At 49.1% G+C, this 20,744-nt stretch overlaps 2 protein-coding genes across 3 annotated transcripts in view; one reads left to right on the top strand and one right to left on the bottom strand.

The window, feature by feature from the left end:
* Lrig1 (leucine rich repeats and immunoglobulin like domains 1) overlaps positions 1-12,904 on the top strand; it is a 100,198-nt gene extending 87,294 nt beyond the window's left edge. Inside the window, exons 12-19 of the mRNA XM_052174379.1 lie at positions 1,050-1,213; positions 5,926-6,246; positions 7,620-7,901; positions 8,374-8,793; positions 9,271-9,396; positions 10,001-10,147; positions 11,011-11,292; positions 11,389-12,904. Of these exons, the coding sequence (XP_052030339.1) occupies positions 1,050-1,213; positions 5,926-6,246; positions 7,620-7,901; positions 8,374-8,793; positions 9,271-9,396; positions 10,001-10,147; positions 11,011-11,292; positions 11,389-11,633 (1,987 nt within the window). The 3' untranslated portion in view covers positions 11,634-12,904. The remainder of the gene's footprint in view (positions 1-1,049; positions 1,214-5,925; positions 6,247-7,619; positions 7,902-8,373; positions 8,794-9,270; positions 9,397-10,000; positions 10,148-11,010; positions 11,293-11,388) is intronic.
* Positions 12,905-13,614: 710 nt separating this feature from the next.
* Slc25a26 (solute carrier family 25 member 26) overlaps positions 13,615-20,744 on the bottom strand; it is a 93,716-nt gene continuing 86,586 nt past the window's right edge. For both annotated transcript variants that reach the window (XM_052174380.1, XM_052174381.1), the window contains 3 exons: positions 18,876-18,940; positions 18,109-18,182; positions 13,615-13,929 (listed from right to left, as the gene is read on the bottom strand). In XM_052174380.1, coding sequence (XP_052030340.1) covers positions 13,812-13,929; positions 18,109-18,182; positions 18,876-18,940 — 257 coding nt within the window. In that variant the 3' untranslated portion in view covers positions 13,615-13,811. The remainder of the gene's footprint in view (positions 13,930-18,108; positions 18,183-18,875; positions 18,941-20,744) is intronic.

Below are 20,744 nucleotides of genomic sequence, written 5' to 3'. Positions count from 1 at the left end.
CGTCTCTCCTGTCCTTCACCAGTCTGACATTAGAAATCAAGAGGGAGGAAACAGAAAGCTAGTTCATTTGTTGGTATGGGAGGAAGCTGTGCTTGGAATTTCTAAATACACGTGTGCTCCCTTTGTCACTGCATATCACAGGCAGTTCAGGACTCAAAGCCCACACGTTTCCTTTCTTGTTCTTGTCCTTGGATATGTCTGGGTCACTAGTTAACTCAGGACTCCAGGTCTTTTCGAATCAAGGCAGCTGGATGTTGGGTCACTGCCCAAGTGACTCTTGGAGAAGAAATGCCTGCTAGGACGGCCATTTTGAGTTCTGTTTGGAAGTTTAACCCCAGTTGCTGAAAAATGGAAATGTTCTGTTTTGGTTGGAGTCTCTAAAAACCAAAGTTGAGCATTCTCATGTTTGCTGAACTGCAGCAGTTAACTTGTGAGCACAGTGTCGGAGGTGGGGCCGAATTCTGCTACCCTCCCAGTAATGCCGGTGTGAAGGTAGACACAGGCAAGAGGAAGGGAAACTGGTGAGGCACCAGGTTAGAAGGTAAAACAATTTTAACTGCACTTTTACCAAATTAAAAAGGTAACAACCAGGTAGGAAATGATTTTGGGGGATTTGTTGCAGAATATAGGTAAAGTCTGCTTCTGTTTGGCTGTTCCATATGACTTTTGAAAACGTGGAGAGCCAGTTGTGGGTAGTGCCCTTCACATACAGAGTGTATCCAATGTCGCAGTAGGTTAGAGGTATCCCCAGGGTGACAGGAGCTTTGGCCCCCTGAGGACATGGGTGGTACTGTTCTAATTGTGGTCTTCAGAACAGCATTCTCAGTACCTCCTGGGGGCTAGTTTGACGTGTAGCATCTTGGGTTTTACCTCAGAAGCCATATTCTATTCAAATCTGCATGGAGGGTGCATGAGCTGTTCCTGATCATTGAGGGAAAACATTCCATTTGGAACTTGATGTCCTGCCTTCTAAGCTGATTAGCTGTGAGGTTTTTCAAAGAGCCCTCCTTTATGGTCTGTTAAATAGTCACCTCTTGTTTCTCTTTCAGCCACATCAGCAGTGAGAGCTTCCTGTGTGACTGCCAGCTCAAGTGGCTGCCCCCATGGCTGGTGGGTAGGATGCTACAGGCCTTTGTGACAGCCACCTGTGCCCATCCAGAGTCACTGAAGGGCCAGAGCATTTTCTCAGTGCTGCCCGACAGCTTTGTGTGTGGTAAGATTATCCTTGAGGTTTTTGTTTTTGATGAAGGGCAAAGAGGCCAGGAAGAACTTCCCATTCTGAGACTCATTCCTGTGACCCTAGTTAATGTAGTCCATGGTTACAGATCAGCTGCTGGGTGCAATTTATTTCCCACGGAAACCACATGTATTTACAGTGCCTCATTCTGTGGTTCTTGAAGTACACATATTTAATTAGAAGGGAGTAGGTTTAGCTACAAATCTAAATAATTGGTTACAGTGAGATAGTTCTGATCTTTTCAGAAAGGTTTGGCTGTGAATGCGTACATGAGGATGGGGTTTCAATGTGTGTTTCTTTCCAGCTCTAAGAATGAGAGGTTAAACACAGGAAGAACAGGTCTCAGGAGAACAGCCACTGTAGTAAAAATAATTCCTCGATGTTGACTTGCACTCTTGCTATTTGTCCAAACCACTGAAATGTGCACTGGTGAGAGCCCATTTCCTCCCCATTGTTGGAGCATAGATTCAGCCATCTTTTTGACCAGGAGTGGTCAGGACCCAAGTTTAGTTACAAAGAGCACAGAGAACGCTCAACAGCTGAAACTCACATAGGCTAGCTCTGACAGGACTAGCATAGCCATATAGCTAAGGAGATGGGACCCAAGAGTGAGAAGACTGCTGAGATCTGTGTGGTCGCTCTGAGCAGCAGTGGGGATGTGTGTCCTGTGGCTGTCAGTGGCTCCCTCTGGCCTCAGACTTCAGGATCTCTCCTGAACAGTGCTAGTTATGGCTCGTCTAGCAGCCGGGGTGCCCCAGGCCACTTGTCCAACCTTTTTCTTTTGAATTATGCCTGCTAGAGGTGAGACAAGTTCCTCTACCTCCCACCACATTAGTTCCCAAAGCAGGCTTGCTGAGTCTTGATGCACTGGCTCCCTGGGTGGAATCAGGGTTGTACAGAGAGCACCCTAGTCACAGAAAAGACCACACTTTTGCAGCCAGTCATTCATTAACTGGTTTGGGCTTTCTGAAGTTCAGTAGTATATGGCTTCCTTCCTCTGTCCTGTGTAGGGCAGTCTGTGTTTGCACGAGTCCCAATCCCTAGTTGGTGACCGTGCCACACTGGGCATTACAGCAATCCCCTCAGAACTACCCACTGTTCATGAGAAAGAATCCTTGGTAGGAAATCTGATGTTCAAACTGCTCGATGTCTCCCACTTGTTTCTGAGAAACAGAAACGGCCACCTTACACATTCTAGGAAGTTAGCATGAAGCTAGGTGAGGACAAGAACAGATGAGATGGAGAGGTCCACCCTTTTGTGGAGGGAGCCTTGCTATGGAGACAGTACAGTATGGGCCCCTGGGCCCACCCTGTGATCTATCCAACAGGATGGGAGCAGCTCTGACCAAGTGCTCCAAGACTGTTTCTCATAACAGCGCAAGCTGGAGCGGCCCAGACGCCCACGCATAGACAGTAGGCAGGTAGCTATGCGTTGGGACATTAGACACTCTGTCTGTCCCTCAGTATGGATGAATTTTGATAATGATCAGCCAAGTTAAAGAAGTTTCATAAAATGCCTAGAACAAGGGAAACCATAGAGGTCAGAAGTGGGCATCACCAGTTCTGTTGGACTGGTGACAGTGGAGACAGAGAGAGCTAAACATGACAGCCTTCTCTGTTTGAGACGATAAAAATACGGAATATTGATTGTGCTAGTGATTACAACTATTTCTGAATATACTAAAAAAAAGTACTGCAGTGTATACTTTACATGGGTGGACTTACCTGAATAACACTATTTTTAAGGGGAAATATAATTTATATACTATAAATTATATACTATACTTCTTGAACCTTACCCCCATGTCATTAAGCTGCCTCTGCTCCATGTCCCAACTCTCTATTCCTAGATCCTTGGAATGAACCTGTCTAGTTTTATCTTGGATCTGTTTTTTCTAGACAGTTGCAATAAACAGGACTACACAATAGTATAGCCCACTTCTCCTGGCAAGTTGTAACAGTCCTCGGGTCTTTCTTGATGGGCTTTTATGTATGTTTTCTTGGGTTTATAGCTAGAATAGAATTACTGAATCTGTTAACCATTCAAGGATTTGCCGAACTGTTTTCCTGAAATGCTTCACGAATGCACACACCCACTGACAGTGTCTGGGGAGCCTGATCTCCATGGTGACATTGGTTTTCACTGCGGCTTAGCTGCGGCCAAGGTGAACTGCCGTGTACTTACTGGGTGAATGAATGCATCTCTTTGGAAAACTAGCCACTCAATTTGTCCACATCTGGTCCATCTGCTCTTTAGCTGTAGATGCCTTTTTAATTCTAGATATTAGACTCTAGTCATGTGTACAGTTTGTCAATATGTTCTCCCACTGTGTGAGCTTTTATTGTGACAGCTGAAGTGCAAAAGTCTCACCGTTTACAAGAGGCTGAGCTCTTCCCGCGCCGTTGTCTGCGCTGCCAGAGTCGTTTTAAGAACTGGAGCCTCAGGCAGGCCATGCCGCTCGCTCCTGTGCTTCTTCCTAGGGATTCCAGGACCTCCGGAACCTGCGGAGCTGTTCCCTGTCAGGACTGTTTGGACTCTTCCATATGGTGCCCTTAGCTCTTTGGCTTTTTATAGTAAGATACAAACGTTCAGGATCTAGGATCCTCAGACAGTTTCTACTGACTGCTGTTTTCACATCTTTCTGTTTCCTACTTTTGTTGCTGAAAGCTGGCAATAGATCACGTGTTATTATGGCCCCCTTGTCCTTTCTAAGATGTTAGCTCATCTGTCAATTTCTATACTACGGGAGATGGGATTTCCCCTGACTTGAGGTTAACCCGAGTGTACTGCCATCCTGACTGCTCTGTCTTCCTGACCTGCTGTCACTCTTATGTACAAACAGAGATGCAGTTGAATGTGACAGGAGCTGGAGTGCCACGTATAGACATGCTATTCAAGCTCGTATGGTGGTTTCGAATCTCACAACTCAGTAGATATATTCTGGGGTTTTGCTATTGTTGTTGGTTTTGGGGTTTTGTTTTTGTAAAATTTTCTTTTGTATGCCTGTGTGCGGAGGATAAGTCAATCTCAGTGTCATCTTCAGAACCTCACTGCCTTGTGCTTTGAGACAGGATGTCTCATTGGGAACTGGGGCTTACCAGTTGTGCTAGGCTGACTGGCCTGTGTTGACCTTTATACCAACCTGTGTAATTTCCTTTATGATGTTTGGGTTTGGTTTGTTTGGCTTTGGCATATGAATTTAGTCTGAAAGGCTCCCCTTGAATACGTGAAGTGAGTTGTAGGTCTGGAAACAAATTCTCCTATTGCAGATTGCCTTAAAAAAAAAAAAAACTGGAAATGTTTAAATCACTCTCTCAGGTTTGTTTTTTTTTTTTTTCTGGATATGAGGATTTTGGTTGATAATTCCTGCACAAGGCCTTTGGATAAGCATATCGCTTGTCTTCTAGCCTCCCTGGTTTTTGATGAGAACTCACCTGCTTGTGTTTTAGAGGGTCTGATATGATAAGTTGATCCTGAGCTATGTGGTATTTGATAGGTTGATCGTGGTTCGTCTAAATGTAGCTCTCCAGTTTACTGTATCTCTTCATCAGATCTAGTCTGCTCAGGCCCACTTCTCTGAAGACTTTGTTCATTGTCATGGTGGCTCTACTTCTCTGCATGCTCTCTGACTCTTGATGCCGAGACACATCCTCTGCCATCGATTCCTCCCTACCTCCCTCCCCGCCTCCCTCCGTCTGTCCCTCCCTCCCTCCCTCCTTCCCTCCCTCCCTCTTCTGTTTCTCGGAGTAGATAATTTCCACTGACCTATTTCAAACGCTGCCACCAGCTCAGTTCTGCTATCAGACCCCTCTAAGTGACTTTTGTAAAATTTCACTTCTACTCTAAAACTGTATTTTTATAATTTGTTAAGGTATTCATCTTTGTTATGGTGTTCATGGTCTTTAATTGCTATATTTTGTTCCCTTAGTTCTTTGACTAAACAAAACTGCCATTTTCTTATCTGTGTATTTCCTACTTTTGTTGTGGAAAAGCAAACAACAAAAAAATTAAACAGTACAAGCAACGTGGGGACTGAGCTCCCTGCACCCCGCCCTTCTATACTGGTCATTGCATTTAGTATCTGGTTGTTTAGGGCTGCTTCCTGGGCATGTGTGGTAAAGCCTGCTCTGCACAACCCCTTGGGTCTCTGCTTGGTTATTTTAGCAATTAGCTGACAACTGGACACACGTGTCCTTACTGAGTCTCCCATCCTTTACCTGTAGGTGCTGGGGTTTGCCACCATTTTCTGTTTGTGCAGGTCCCAAGCCTAGTCATAGGAAAGAAATTAGAAGCTCTCCTTGGGTGTTTGCAGAGCTCTGTACCCCATGTGGCCTTCTAGATTCTCAGGAATCTATTGGGGATTTTAAGTCCCATCAGTGGTGTCTTTTTTACCTGTTCTCTTTCAGTGTTACCTTGCCAGCTGCCTGAGTGCTGGGGCTGGGCTGGGCACCTGAACAGCTGTGAGTTCAGCACGACTGGCCACCCAACACAGTTGTTCACTAGTGGCTTGATGAGTTGTGTGGCTATGGGTAATTTCAAACAGAGGCAGTGAGGCCCAAGAGCCACAGCACAGCTATCCCCGTGTCTGGGGAACTGCCTGTACTGGCAGGTGACCAGTTCCCAGTCAGCCTGACAAACGCTGGTGTCCGCAGAAACCAGGGGGCCTTACAGTTGGTTTTCTCCCCAGATGACTTTCCAAAGCCACAGATCATCACCCAGCCTGAGACGACCATGGCTGTGGTGGGCAAGGACATCCGGTTCACATGCTCAGCGGCCAGCAGCAGCAGCTCCCCAATGACGTTTGCCTGGAAGAAGGACAATGAGGTCCTAGCCAATGCAGACATGGAGAACTTTGCACATGTCCGTGCACAGGACGGTGAAGTGATGGAGTATACCACTATCCTGCACCTCCGTCATGTCACCTTTGGACACGAGGGCCGCTACCAGTGTGTCATCACAAACCACTTTGGCTCCACATACTCACACAAAGCCAGGCTCACTGTGAATGGTAAGGAAGTGGCATCTTGTGCTTCTCAGGCACGGAGTCCCACTACACCATTAATTGTTCTTTGTCGTTGGTGAGAGGAGACACAAGCCGCTGTGGGGTGCATTTCTTTGTATCATTCCTTGGGTTTGTCACAGACCAAGTTGAACAGATTGAATCATTGTTTTTCTTATGGGTGGGAGATTTTTAAAGTCCAGTTAATGTTAAGTGACATTGTGGAATTAAGCTTTGTATTTTTATCTGTTCATTGTCTTCCATAAACCAAGAATGTGGTTTCCAGATTCCAAGCATCCCTCGGTTCAGAGGGAGCTTCTGACCTTAAGAGTAGATGGTCTAACTGGGAGCAAGGCAGCTTGGGACAAGTGCAGGCCCCACTCTCTCTAGAGCAGTGGTTCGCAACCCTCCTAATGCTCTCTTTGCCATTTCATAACCATAACTTTGCAACTGTTACAAATCACAATGTAAATATTTTTGAAGATAGAGGTTTGCTAAAAGGGTTCATGACCCACAGGTTGCGAACTGCTACTGTAGAGGCTGTGGAGATCAGGCACCGGTTGAGCCCCTGGCTCGGCAGTCCAGTGTGCAGGGAGGCTGTGACAAGGTTCTCTTACTCAGAAGCCAGCCCCAGCCTGTCAGGGTGGCTCTCTTCTGGAGTGCTGACTGGTGTGGGATGTTGAGGAGCAAGGACAGCGTGAATAGCTAAGTCTTCCACACCAGGCTGAAGCACTGCCTCTGTGCTCTCTGCTATGAATGACGCCACGAAACACTCTACCTCTGCTCTACAAGGCCAGAGTGTTTCTTGGAGACTGAGGTGAGGTAGCTGTTAGACTCTCCACCACAGGAGCTCAGACATCAAGTCTGGATACTGTCCACTGTGTCAGCACTGATACTAAAGCTACAGAAGCTAATGAACTACATATTTTTGCCTAGGTATGGCTGGTAATGTAGCCTCCATAGACCCCACCCACAGTGGGTTTCCTCAAGAGAGGTGAGCCAGCCCATGATTTATCCCTGGTGACGGCATCCAGCTATCCCCTGATAGCAGATCTCTTCAGATAGCTAATTAAAGCAGGTCAGCATCAGACCTTTACTTCTGGAGGATCCCTACATAATAACTACTATGGAGGTTCGGATAGGAGGGAGGCAGAATGCTCCATCAGAAGCCTTAGCCAAGTGGTTAGCACCAGCCTATAGCCATAGGAAGGTGTTAAGGGGAATGTGTGCAGTATTGTGTCTGTGACGGGGAGAGTCTGGGCACCCCTTGGGTGGGATGGAGTAGCAATGAACTGAGGCCTGGGCACAGTGGAATCCGCTTACCAGGAGTTTCCTTGTGTATGCAGACATACCATAGAGCGTTGCCTGTGATCTTTTTCCAGTGTTGCCATCATTCACCAAAATACCCTATGACATTGCCATCCGGACTGGCACCACAGCCCGCCTCGAGTGTGCTGCCACGGGCCACCCTAACCCTCAGATTGCCTGGCAGAAGGATGGAGGCACCGATTTCCCTGCAGCTCGGGAGCGACGCATGCATGTTATGCCAGATGACGATGTGTTCTTCATCACTGACGTGAAAATAGACGACATGGGGGTCTATAGCTGCACTGCCCAGAACTCGGCTGGCTCTGTTTCAGCGAACGCTACCCTCACAGTCCTAGGTTCGCTACGACTGTGTGGCAGGGTGGGGTGGAGGTTCAACTCAAGTATTATAGGGACCTGCTTTCTGGAGTACCTGTGATACACTCTTACTACTTAGTTTGAATTTTGGGGCTGCTTTTAAGTAGTAGTTCTGGTTCATAAAAGACAGCAATGAATTCAGTCTTGATGAAACTCAGCTGTATGTTAGTCTGAGTAAGAATGTGTGTGTGTGTGTGTGTGTGTTGGCTATGATCTTGGTCAGGAATAATGACACAGATCTATAACAGGACAGTGTGGGATGAGGTAGGACTTTAGTTCTTTCCTCTGTTGAGCTACTCCTAGATTGGCTTTCTGAAAAGCTTGGTGCTCCAATAAAAGATCTCAGATAGCATTTCACTATAACATGGGATTGTCTCCTGTCTGGAAAACAAGTATACCTCCAGCAAGCAAGACCCATAGAATAAATGTGCGATTTCCACTGTCTTCCTACAGAAACTCCATCCTTGGCAGTGCCCCTGGAAGACCGTGTGGTAACTGTAGGAGAAACAGTGGCCTTCCAGTGCAAAGCAACTGGGAGCCCTACACCACGCATCACCTGGCTTAAGGGAGGCCGTCCATTGAGCCTCACAGAGCGACACCACTTCACCCCAGGCAACCAGCTGCTGGTTGTCCAGAATGTGGTGATAGAGGATGCAGGCCGGTACACCTGTGAGATGTCTAATCCCCTGGGCACTGAGCGGGCACATAGCCAGCTGAGCATTCTACCTGCCCCCGGCTGCCGGAAGGACGGGACCACCGTAGGCATCTTCACCATTGCTGTGGTGTGCAGCATTGTCCTGACCTCGCTGGTGTGGGTGTGCATCATCTACCAGTCTAGGAAGAAGAGTGAGGAGTACAGCATTACTAACACAGGTCAGCAGCATAGCAGGCTGGGGGGAGGGGCAGGGGGTGACACTGCCACAGTCCGAGGTAAATGATGCAGGCCTGGGGGTTTGCCTAGAACCTAAAACATCTCTAGAACGTTTAGAAATATGGATTCTGCCTGGAGAGTTAAGACTTTGGGGTTCCCACCCCCCACTCACCCCCCCAACCCCCCGGACAGCATACTAGCTCTAAAGGACATAACAGGAAATGTGAATACTCTCAGATGCAAGGACTTGTTGGTCTCTGCAGTTTATGGTCTCTGCAGCAGTTCAGAGGCCCTGGGTTAAGCCTGTTCTTAATCAGATGAATCGGATGGTTCCCAGACTCTCACAGTCTTTGTTAGTTAGGCCTTCCTTTCCTTGTTCCTCCAGGTTTCAGTGCAGTTGTGTGACCCTGTGATGGTGAGGAGTTATCTGTATTATTGCTGTGACAACCCTGTTATTTTATTGTCTTGTCTCCTTGCAGATGAAACCATTGTGCCTCCAGATGTTCCAAGCTACCTCTCCTCTCAGGGAACCCTCTCTGACCGGCAGGAAACTGTGGTCAGGACTGAGGGTGGTCATCAGGCCAATGGGCACATTGAAAGCAATGGTAAGTTCAGGAACAGCGAAGCAGTTGATCCAGATGCCCCTAGTCCTGGATGAGGCTGCACCTTCTCCACGGGGGAGTCTGGGCACCTAGGTCACATCTGGGGATCCCAGCCTTTAATTAATAGATATTTTGCTTTGGATCTGATGTGTGCAAGTTCTGTGCTTTTAACATCTGGTCCTCTAGAAAGTCCCTGCATTGGCCTTAGCACTACGTCTTCTGGTCAAGGTAGAATTGCCAGAAAGAATATATGCAAAGGACATTCCAGGTCCCAAAACCAGCCCACAGCTTTTGCAGTGCTGTGGCACTTTACATGTGGTAAGTCAGTCAACCACAGTCTGAAAATATTTAGCAAAGAAAAACTGTCTATACTGACTATATAGTTATTTTACATTGTTACTGGGTGTTGTGAGTGAAGATGACTTAAGGTCTATCAGAGAAGGTGTACAGTTTATGTGCAAACAATAGCATTTCACAGAAAGGACTTGAACATCATGGATTTGGGCATCTTAGAGGAGCATAGGAACCAATCCCTGGTGGATGCCAAGGTGCTGGGGAAAAGCAGAGCGATCTAAGCAGCTTCTAAGTGGTAAGGGCTCCGTTTCAGGTGTGTGTCTGAGAGACCCGAGCCTCTTCCCGGAGGTCGATGTACATAGCACTACATGCCGGCAGCCCAAGCTGTGTGTTGGACATACCAGAGAGCCCTGGAAAGTGACGGAGAAAGCCGACAGGACAGCTGCTCCACATACAACAGGTAGGAGACACTTAAGCCAGGGGAAGCAGTTGCTGAAATTGGGTTGACTTAGTTAACCAGAGTAGCAGCATATCACTGGTCGCACACCATCTCTGATTTTATTCAGAATACAAACAGGATTTTGTTTGACTTCAGAGTCCTGTGTCTCTTAGGTAAGTAACTTTATGATGTGGTGAGCTGAAGGCTGAGTTTTCGTAACATAAGGAACTTACAAGACAAGGCCTACCCTTGCACCAGGACTGTTGCACCAGTCCAGACAAGGTTTCACTTTGTAGATCAGGCTGTGCTCAGCCTTCTGAGAGGCTCTGGCTAGGTTACCAGGCCTATCCATTTGGGTGCTCCTTCCGGAGGCCAGCCGATATCCTCAGTCATTCTCTGCCCTATGTATTGAACAGGGATTCTCACTTAAAACCAGAGCTAACTTATCCAATTATCTATCCCGCTAGCCTGCTCCAGTTTCCTGCCTCTGCTTCCTGTGCCCTTGAATTGGCCGCCACACGTGCCTGGCATTTCCTAGAGTACTGGGGACCTGAACTCGGATCCTTCTGCTCAGCAAGCGCTTTCCCTACTGAGCCCTCCCAGCCCTGCTGCCGGGACTCTTTAAGGCTTACTGTCTAATTGTTGAGAACATTCCTTACTATGTGATGCCTAAAAATGTTCCTCTTACTCTCCCCTAAATTAATTTCACATGGACACTTAAGCACACAAGACTAAGGCATGGTTGGTCTAGCTCCTCTCCATGTACACAGTCCATGGAGGGACAGGGTGGTTCAGAGGCAGTGGTAAACAGGACTCATCTTCCAGTTGGGCCTCTGAGAGAGAATGGAGACTTCAGTTGACCTCTGATTCTCTTCTTCACTCAGCACACAGTGGCTCTGCTGTATGCAGTGACTGCAGTACTGACACAGCCAGCCAGCCCAAGGAGCCAGCCTATCATCCCCAGCCTGTGCCCAGAGACAGTGGGCAGCCAGGCACACCAAGCAGTCAAGAGCTCAGGCAGCAGGACCGGGAATATTCTCCACTTCATCCTTACAGTGGGACTGTGGATGGCTCTCATAGCCTCTCTGGGGGGTCGCTTTATCCAAGTAACCATGACAGAATACTACCATCCTTGAAGAACAAGGTGGCATCTGCAGATGGGAAAGGTATGTATTGCTAATGTTAGAGGAACATCAGTGGTTGGCTGGGAGCCCTTAGGTTAGGGTGCACAGGCTGATAGGCCTCCGCTTTGTTTTTAACAGGAGATCCCTCTTGGACTTTAGCAAAGTTACCTGAAGCAGACTGCACAGACCTAAAGCCTTCTCCTACGTTAACTTCAGGCAGCCCGGAGCTCATGGAAGATGTCCTATCTACTGAAGCCCAGCACTTGCTTGTTTCCAATGGCCACCTCCCCAAGGCCTGTGACTCCAACCCTGAATCTGTACCACTGAAAGGCCAGGTCACTGGGAGACGGAGGGGACCATTGCTATTGGCACCGAGAAGCTAGGCTTCATCTACCTCAGCTCTTTTAAAGCAGTCGCAACAGGAAAGAGGTAGGAGAGGCTTTGGGAAGTGTGTGTCCAAACATCACTCTGGACAGTTTCGACTTCCGTGTGGAGCGCCAGTCGGTGGAAGGACATGGCATCTGGAGCACAGAAATGCAAGAGACTGTTTGTGTACAAAAGGCAGAGAAAGTATTTGATACCACTGTACATAAGAGTTTTCAGAGATTTCATATATATTATATATCTTTTACAGAGACTATTTTAATCCTTAGCGCATGGGTCCCGCTTTTGGTGATATTTTCACATTAGGTTGCTGTCTAATTTTGGAGAGGGTCAGGAATCGTTCTGGTGCCTTAACGCACAGCTGGAATTCAGGTAAAACGTATCAGTTGTTGCTGGCAGTTGGAAAGAAGGGCATCTTGGCTATGTGGCACTTAGTGGTCAGATTTGAGTGCATTGGCCAGACCTATGCAAGCGTGGTGTTGGCAGCCTCACTGTAGAGCAGGGTGCATGGATCTGCAGTTGAGGACGAGATGGGGGGCTGTTACTTCACCAAACTATGGCTCAGAACAATTAAGCACTGCCTTTCGTCTTTCTCTGTAACTCACTTGGTAAAAGCAAATGTCTTGTCTCCTTCAGTGGTTCTTTAAAGCTTAAGGCAGAGGCTGCCGGTGTTGGTACCTGTGGATTTTCCAACAGTGAGGTTTAGTTTACTTCTGCCAACACAGAGTCGCAGTGGGGGAGAAAAGGAAGAAGTCTGCTTCCAGGGAAGGCCAGCTGAGTTCTGTTGAGCAGGCCTGTCCGCACTGTTCCTTGCACAGTGAAACTGGGCTTGGACTGCACAAGACTTGAGTCCTAGACCTGGGTGTATTTGCACTTTGGGGCCCTGTTGCTAACCATCTTGAGAGTGCCAATGTGTAATTCAGTAAAGACTACACAGAAACAAACTCAGTCCTTAAAACCCAAGAAAGCTGAGGGAGTGTTGGCACGGTGATGGCCTGTGTCAGTGTCGTGGCCTAGGCCCTCGCTGTGGCCAGAGCAAGCACACTGAGAAGGCTGTTCTCCACAGTTGGATGGTTAATGTTACTTCCACAAAATATGTGAATTTGCTGCTTCTGAGAGGCAATGTGAAAGAGGAAGTATTACTTTTTATGTACAGAGTTATTTATTTATAGAAATTTTGGTACAGTGTACATTGAAAACATGTAAAATATTGAAGTGTCTAACAAATGGCAGAAAGTGTCTTTAATAAAGGTTCATTTATAAATACTAAGTGTGTGCTGCAGTTATTGTTCTTATAAGCGTAGTTATTCTAATAATAATGTTTCTCCAAAAGGAGAATACTTGGACAAAGCAGCATAGCTACACACTGCTGCCCCAGAAGGACAGTGGCACTACATTCCTCAGATAGCTCATGGTTTTTGTTTTGTTTTGTTTGTGCCACATGGAGTTGGTTAGTCAAGCCTTATGCTCCCCAAATATGCTGGGCCTCTCACCTCCCGCCAGCACAGGCCAGGAGGACAAAGGCAGCTCCAGCTGGCCTCCAGGGAGGCACAGTGGTGGCCATGGGCCTCGCTTCCCTCAGCCATGCTCCTAACTGAAGTCACTTGGGCCCACCCACTCACTGGCACTGCAGCTGCCTGTGTCTGTCACACACTCCAGGGACTTTGGGGCACTTTGCTGTAAAGTAATATAATCATGTGTTTTTATAGGCGAAATACAAGGGTAATTAAAAACAGCATCCTCCTTACCAGAAAGAATGCATGCTATGCACCTGCAGTTCATGCTTTTTAAACAAAGCTATAATCGTACACAATAGGCTTTGGCCGGGAGAAGCACCCACAGCATAGTTCTTGCCCCAAGCCTCCGTCCTTTGCCCAGTCTCGTTAGTCCCTCCAATTGTAGGCAGCCTGCTTTTCTGGTGACTCCAACAGACAGCAGAAAGCGCACGATGCTAATCAAAACAATTCTGAAGGGCCTGGCCTCAGCCTTACAGGAGTATTTATTGAGAGGACTGAGCTGGGTCAGTTTCATCAAGGATAGTTTCTGGGGGCAGCCTGGGCTTCGCCTTCGTTAAGCTGCACTCTGCAGTCATCTTCAGGGAGCCACACGGGAGCACCGGTCACGGGAAGGCAGGCAGGGACTGCACAGCAGTCCTCCAAAGACATGTCGTGTCTGCTTCATGGGCTCTTCCTGCCCACCTCTAACAGCAAGCTTCGAGTCTGGTCATAGGCACCCAGAAAGATGAAGCCCCCCATGCTGATGGCTGCCATTCTTGGGAAGACACCTGCAAATAACCTAGGACAGGAAATGGTCATGTTCCGGACTGCCCAGAGTCTGCTCATTTCAATGCATCCACTTGTGAAACCCCACAGAAACTTACAATGTCTGTCCTTCCTTTTAGAAGGCCCCTAAGTAACATTCCCAAAGATGCATGAGACACAAGCTCAGCCCAGCATGGCTGCACTGTCTGGGATCTCAAGTTACCACAGTAACCACTGTGCCAACAGTGTGCTCTAATAAAGGAGGCAGGGATGCATCTGAGGTGAGGCTGGTAAGGGTGTGTGGCACTGGGACACCTGACGGGCCAAGCAAATTCTTAAACAGTTCTGCTTGCTTGTCCTGGGACTCAGTTGTTTTTTGTTGTTGGAGTTCCACAAATGTGATTCTACAAGAAGGAAATGAATCTCTGTGGATTCCTTTTTTCTTGTTCAATCTAAATAAGGACACCAGAGTCACATGCCTTCGGTAAAGGTGGAGCACCTCCCAGTGTCAGTTCAAGACTCTCAGGTGTCCCAACCCTAACCCAGTCAGAACCATAGTGGTGTCAGGAAGCCATTCTCTAGATGCCCTGGAATTTTTCAGATATCCATTGTGACATTACTGAAGTACTCTAATGACCTCCCCTGGCTAGATAAGACAGCACTGTGAAAACAGTAGCCACAGCTGGAGAGAACGAGACAGAAGCAGCACCAACCATAAAAGGCTCCCATCCACGTGATCTCTGGGCTGATGAGCGCAGGGCGCATCCTAGGCTCTACTGCTTTCTACAGAGGCAGTGGGGGCAAGAGAGCGACAGACAGAAGGCCTCATCTTATTTCTACTGAAACCCTGTTACCCAGAAAAGTGCTTCTGTATGAAGAAAGACAAACTTAGCCAGAACTTGAGCTGCCTCGGTGGGAAGAGGCACTTGCCACCAAGACTGATGACCCAAGTTTATCCCTAGAGAAAAAAAGAACCAGTTATCACAGGTAGGTTGATGACCATGTGTGTGCTCTAGTGTAGAGACTTTGGGCATAGTGTTTTATTATGACAACCCTCAAGCCTTTTAAAGATGTGGGAAAGCCTTTGTGCTAAGCTGAATGGATGCTAATTAAGAAAACTGGCAGGAAGTGCCTACTGGGTACACAGCCTCTACACCCTACATAACCAGTGGAGGTGATCGGCTGCCCCTCCCACTTCTGGCAGCACAGAGGGGAAAAAAACAAGGACTTAACATCATGGGAGCCCTTCTCCTAAGTGATGTAGGGAGCAGGAGAGAGGGGAGTAGTGGGTGACGTGCAGGCATGAGGACCTGAGTTCAGATGTCTGGAAACCGCGTGAAGCTGTGCATGGCCGCACTGTGCGGTGACCCCAGGGCTCCCACAGTGACGCCGAGTCTCAGAAGCTCTCGGGTCAGCTAGCCTGGCACAGGAAGTGGCAAACAAGATACCTACCATACAAAAGGTGCTACAAGGGAGGCCTGGGGACTGCACTCAGCAGACCACTGGCCATGAGTGTCCACTGGCTTCTAGGTCAGTCTCCCCCGGCTTTACCCAGAGGGGAGCAGTTACAGTGTCACTCGGTGACCGGTGGACCACAGCCTCCTTAAAGTGGAGTTTCTGTAGGGGGCAGGGGTTCAACCTATGCTTGCAGGCAGACTTGTGAGGAGGGCAGCTTGTGTTCCAGGGATAACAGGTGATAGGATGAACAGGAGCTCCCAGCAGCAGCGAGTACATAAAGGACATATTCAAGAAAAAAAAATTCGGAATGAGCGAGAGGCAATCCAGGACAAGTGCCCCTCCCCCTCTGTAGCTTCTGGGCTAGAGGAGCATGGGTAGCCTGGCTGACCTCCAGCGTGGCTCCCCCCATCTCCTCGGAGAGAGCATCAGGTTCCTTGGTGATAGGGGCTGCTGGGAGGTGTGTAGACTTGGTAGGCCTAGTGTGTGTGCAGGGCAGGGGGCACGGACAGTGGTGGCTCTATCTGGCACTGCCACAGAGGAAGTGGGGCTGAGCCACCTGCCCAGGAAGGGGGTCAGTAGTTTTCATTTGTTTCTTGGTCCGATCATTTGCTCAATAGAGGGGCTGGAGCTGCCGTGTGTTCAGTCACAGCCACTGCTGCCTGGAACACTCTGTTCAGTGCCGCTGGGCACAAGGTGACCAGAGTGCAAGACTGGAGACTCAGAAGGCGAGCCAAAAACTCAAATTACCTTTCAGCACTAAGGCTGGGTCAGAACAAACACACACCCTTGGCCGGCTCTGCTTTCTCCTCTGGCACTGCTCAGTTTAGCCAAGGGTGTCCCGGGGCCTGGACAGAGAAGGCTGCTATTGCATCATCTACACAGCAGTGTGCAGTGGCCACGGCGGGACACTGCCCCAGCCAATGCCCTTGCTTGTCACCACTTTCTCAACACTGGCAGATGGGCTACAGCCCCACACCACAGTCAGAGGCCCAGCTAAGTCACCACAGAATCTGGCAGCTGGCCTTAATGATGTCAAAAGCCACTGTCACCGGCTGCTGTCTCTGTGGGCCCAGTCACTACTTCCCTAAGAGGCTTCCCAAATAGTGCATATGGGGCACACAACCCCTGTCCACTCCTCACTCCATCTCCTTGTTCAGTGTCAAATTAATAACTCAAATTAATGACTAAGATGTTCTTATTCCTCTCAAGGTGTCAGCCGTGAACAGCAAGCTCACTCGATGCTTCACCATGCCTCTCCTATGCTCGGACACATCAAGAGTCAGTAAGTCCTGTCTGTCAGAGCCAATCTGGACCTCAGACCATCAAAGCTGATGTTCAATGACACCACCCAGCCACCACTGGAAACGTTTTCAAACGTCCAGCTGAAAACTCAAACAGACGTGGAGTTTGCTCTCTGGCAAAAGCCTCACCGTTTCCCGGACCATGAGCTGAAATTTAAGATGCCAGTTACACAGATATGGCAATCAGTGATGTACTCTGGTGTGGGGATAAGATGGGCGGCAGTGCCAGGTAAAGAGGCTGAGACCAGGAGGGCTCAGTGCTGCCCACAGCGCTGCTGCTCCCAATGCTAGCCATCCCAGTGCCAGGCTCGCCCTCCTGCGCTCCAGAGGGAGGCCTGTCCACACAGCATGTAAAAAGATGGTTTCATAGAGAAAACCCTTCCATTTTCTAACAACTCAACATGGACACAGCTCCGGCACCACTGTATGGTAAACCGGCGTGCAGGAACAGCTCTTTTGAGGCACGTGGGGCTGGAGAGCTGGTTTGTTAAAGTGCTTGTCAGATAAGTGCGACCCAAGCTCAGCTCCTCAGCACCACATGAACGCCAGGCGCAGCAGTCCTCACTTGTAGCCCAGCCCATGGGAAGGGAACAGGTAGACCCTCGAGACTCACCGAACAGCTACTAGAGCCAAAGGGTGAGCTCCGGGTTCAGGAAGAGACTGTTCCAAGGGTGACTGAAGAAGACACCCAACTGTAACCTGTCCTCTATAGGTACACTAGTGGGAAAGCACACCCATCTGCATACCACATGCAAAGTGTGAGACGCTTAGCTAGCAACAGAATAATAATGCCACCTTAGGCCGAGCACTGTGTAGCAGACGGCGAAGTGATGGGCTGGGTAGCGCTTTAGAGAAAAACGGACTGCATCTACCATGCTGGCCTGTAAGATGATGGCGCAACTGAGAACCCAGCCCCCACGATCTCTACCTGTGTATCTCCAGATATATAAATATTTACTGCTCTTACAACTGCTCATAACCCTCTGGGTAGTCATATGCTGCAGTTGCAGCTAGGAGCCATATTCTGCAGGTATGTAGGTGACACCATCTACATTTGTGTGAGCACATGATGTTTTTAGTGGCAAAATCACCCACCGACAAAACAACGCGTATGATGCAGGGCGCGCGCCCATCCTAAGGCGTGACTGCCCGTGGCTCCACGAATGCCTACCCGTGTCCCAAACTCTCTGTCTTAACTCACTTGCCGTCTACGCTGTGGGAGTGGAAGCTTATTTGTGTCAATGCTGCAGCCAGAACACCGACACACATTTGCATGTCACCCAGTGTCAAGGGCAAGACCAAGAACCATGTGGCTGGAATGCTATGTCACTGACTGGGCAGCTGATATGTGGCCTAAGAAAGAGAAAAGGCGCAGTGTTCCTCCTGGGCAGGCAGAGCCTTGAGGAAGAGTCAGTGGACAGGAGGCAAGGCAGGAGGGCGCGCCTTGTCCTTACCCGGCCAGTCCCTGTGAGCGCCACACTCCGTGCATGGCCGAGAGCACGTTCCCAACAGCAGTGCTGGAACCCGCCTGGGGAAGATAGAGAAGGGAGAGGGCTGTCACCTCCTGGTTCTCTGAGCAGACCCCCCTCACACCCATGCAAGGCTTGACCCCAGGGGTGGGCTTGGAAATCTTGCCTACATTTATAGACAAATACTTGGGGGTGGGGGAAGCTGCTTCTCACAGCTCACCCAGAAACTAACAGCCACTACTCAATAGGAAGCCCAGAGGGGTGGGGCTTCTACATACGCATGGGTCTATCTTTAAAATGACCCCATCCTCAGGGTTGGGCCCCTGCGTTCACAGCACTGCACTTCGAGAGTATACGTGGTCCAGGTATGCTATTCATTTTAACAATTTGGACAACTGCCTTAACCGGTCAGAGCCAGCCATGGCCTGAGTTCTGACTCTGCAGTTCGGCTTCCTCAGAACATGAAGCCCGTCGACCTCTCTCAAGTCTTAGATCTGAAAACAGCAATAGCAGGCATAGGCCCTCAGATGTGCCGCCCCCGCAGCTCAGCTGGGAGAACGCTTGAGCAATGGAAGTGTGCTACACACAGATCCATCACAGTGACAGCCACCGGCCGGCGTGCAGCGGCGATGACAACTGCTCTTCCAAAGTCAGGGTTATTAATGGTCTGGCAGGTTCTCAGATCCTTACAACTGCCCCTGCTAACAGATACAGTGGCACAGAATCTGCATTACGGATTCTGTGAGACTTACCTTTGCCAACATGATCCTTGTCTTAGCCACGTCCAGAGGTGTAGTCACTGCAGCTGCAAAGCCACCTGTGTGTGGAAGACTCAGCAGTCAGTGACATGTCCAGACTAGACAGTAACCTGCACATCTACGGCTGAATACACCTGTCAAAGTGATTTGCCATCGTGTCTACTTGACGGTGTTGAGAACAGGATACACATGAACGATTTCATCTACCTCACATCTTCTGCAGTACTGGAGCGAGGTGGCGAAGGATACTCAGTTGGGTTAAGGAACGAAGCTCTCACCGCCCGGTACACTAATCCAAATGTGTCCATGACACATGCCAGTGGCCAGATGTGCATTTCCAGGGGGAGAAGCACACGGCTCCCAGGGCTTTGGGGATCATACCTTTCTGCAGACTACCTGTCTTAAAGCACCACAAAGCTTTGGTGCTTCTATTCTGATAAGGCAGAAGGGCGGACTCCTGTGTGTCACCGGGGACTTCTCTATAAATAGCCAAGCTAACTAGCCAAGCTCTTCACGAAACAAGACACTGTTATTTCCCTATGACCTCTCTACGTCACCTTGGAACCTTTCGCCTCGGCATGCATTTGCCCCTCACTCTACCTATATTTTCCTCATCTAATTTCTGTGATGTCAAACTGTCCATAGATTTTAACAGTGTCCTTATCTGTGGACAAAGAAACCAAAAGTCTTATTGCTCATGCAAACTACAGTTTATGGTCTTACTTGGCTTTGTTTGCTTAAGACAAGGCCTTAAGACTATGTACTTGGGGATAACCTGAAACTTGTTATGTAGAACAGGCTGGTCTCGAACCCACAGAACTAGCTTTCACTTCCCTGTCCTGGGATTAAAGGTATGTGACACCCACCACACTAGGCTTGAAGGCAATTACTCACTTGGTACAACAATGCATTTGAAACCCTGATAGGCCAGAGGAATGGAGAAACAGAACCCTCTAAAGGGCTTTCAGGAGGCTCGGCTCCTGGGAGCTGGGGATAAACAGCTGTTTATGGGGTGGGGGTTTGCACAGAACGCTCCAGAAATAGCTCCAGGCACCCCCTACTGTGGCGTATGAGCAAAAGGGACATTTGACCTCCGACAAATATCTTTCTAAATACGGGGCTGAAATGAAGTTGTTACTGTGACCCTGGCTGCGGTGACATCTGCTCTGACAGTTGTGGGAAGGGCCACCCACCCTTGTTTATGTTCTATTTTCAGTCACCCACAACTGCCACACACCTTACACTCTTCAGGGCCCCCTTTGTCTAGAACCGCTTACTTTTTGTCCTTTAGGCTGAGTCTGTGAGCCAACAGGACGGCTTGCAAGTTAAGAGCATTTACGGAGGAAGGGTGCTGACCCTTCGACTGCTCCATTCCCCAAGCGTCCATGGCACTCATGTGCCTCCGCCCCATCTACACAGACAGCTCTTAAAACATTCAGAAAGGCCCTGCTCAGTGCAGAGCTGGGATCCGCCCTGAAGCTTGACCAGCTCCAGCTCCTGGTCCCTGAAGCCTCAGATGCTCCTCTGGGAAGCACAGGCAGCCGTGGGGCAGATTCTCATCACTGAGGAGTCCCTGCAGTGTCTAGGAGAGGAGTAACGCATAGGAGTGCTATTGGGTGGACCTCCAGTCTAGGCGGGCACCGGGCTCGTTAGTTCTGTGCTAACTTGACACAAGCTGGAGTCATCTGGAACATTACTTGAGGAGTTGCCTGCCTCACTGGCCTGTAGGCAAGCCTGGTGCCTGTGTGAGGGCCCAGGCTGCTGTGGGCAGTGCCACCCCTCGGCAGGTGGTCCTGGGTTGTATGCAAGAGCAGGCTGAGCGAGGCATGGCGACAAGCCTGAACAGTGTTCCTCCTCAGCCTC

Source organism: Apodemus sylvaticus, chromosome 2 (assembly GCF_947179515.1).
Source record: "Apodemus sylvaticus chromosome 2, mApoSyl1.1, whole genome shotgun sequence".
Classification (NCBI taxonomy): domain Eukaryota; kingdom Metazoa; phylum Chordata; class Mammalia; order Rodentia; family Muridae; genus Apodemus; species Apodemus sylvaticus.
Note: the sequence above shows the minus strand (reverse complement) of the source record. Positions and strands in the feature narration are given on the sequence as shown.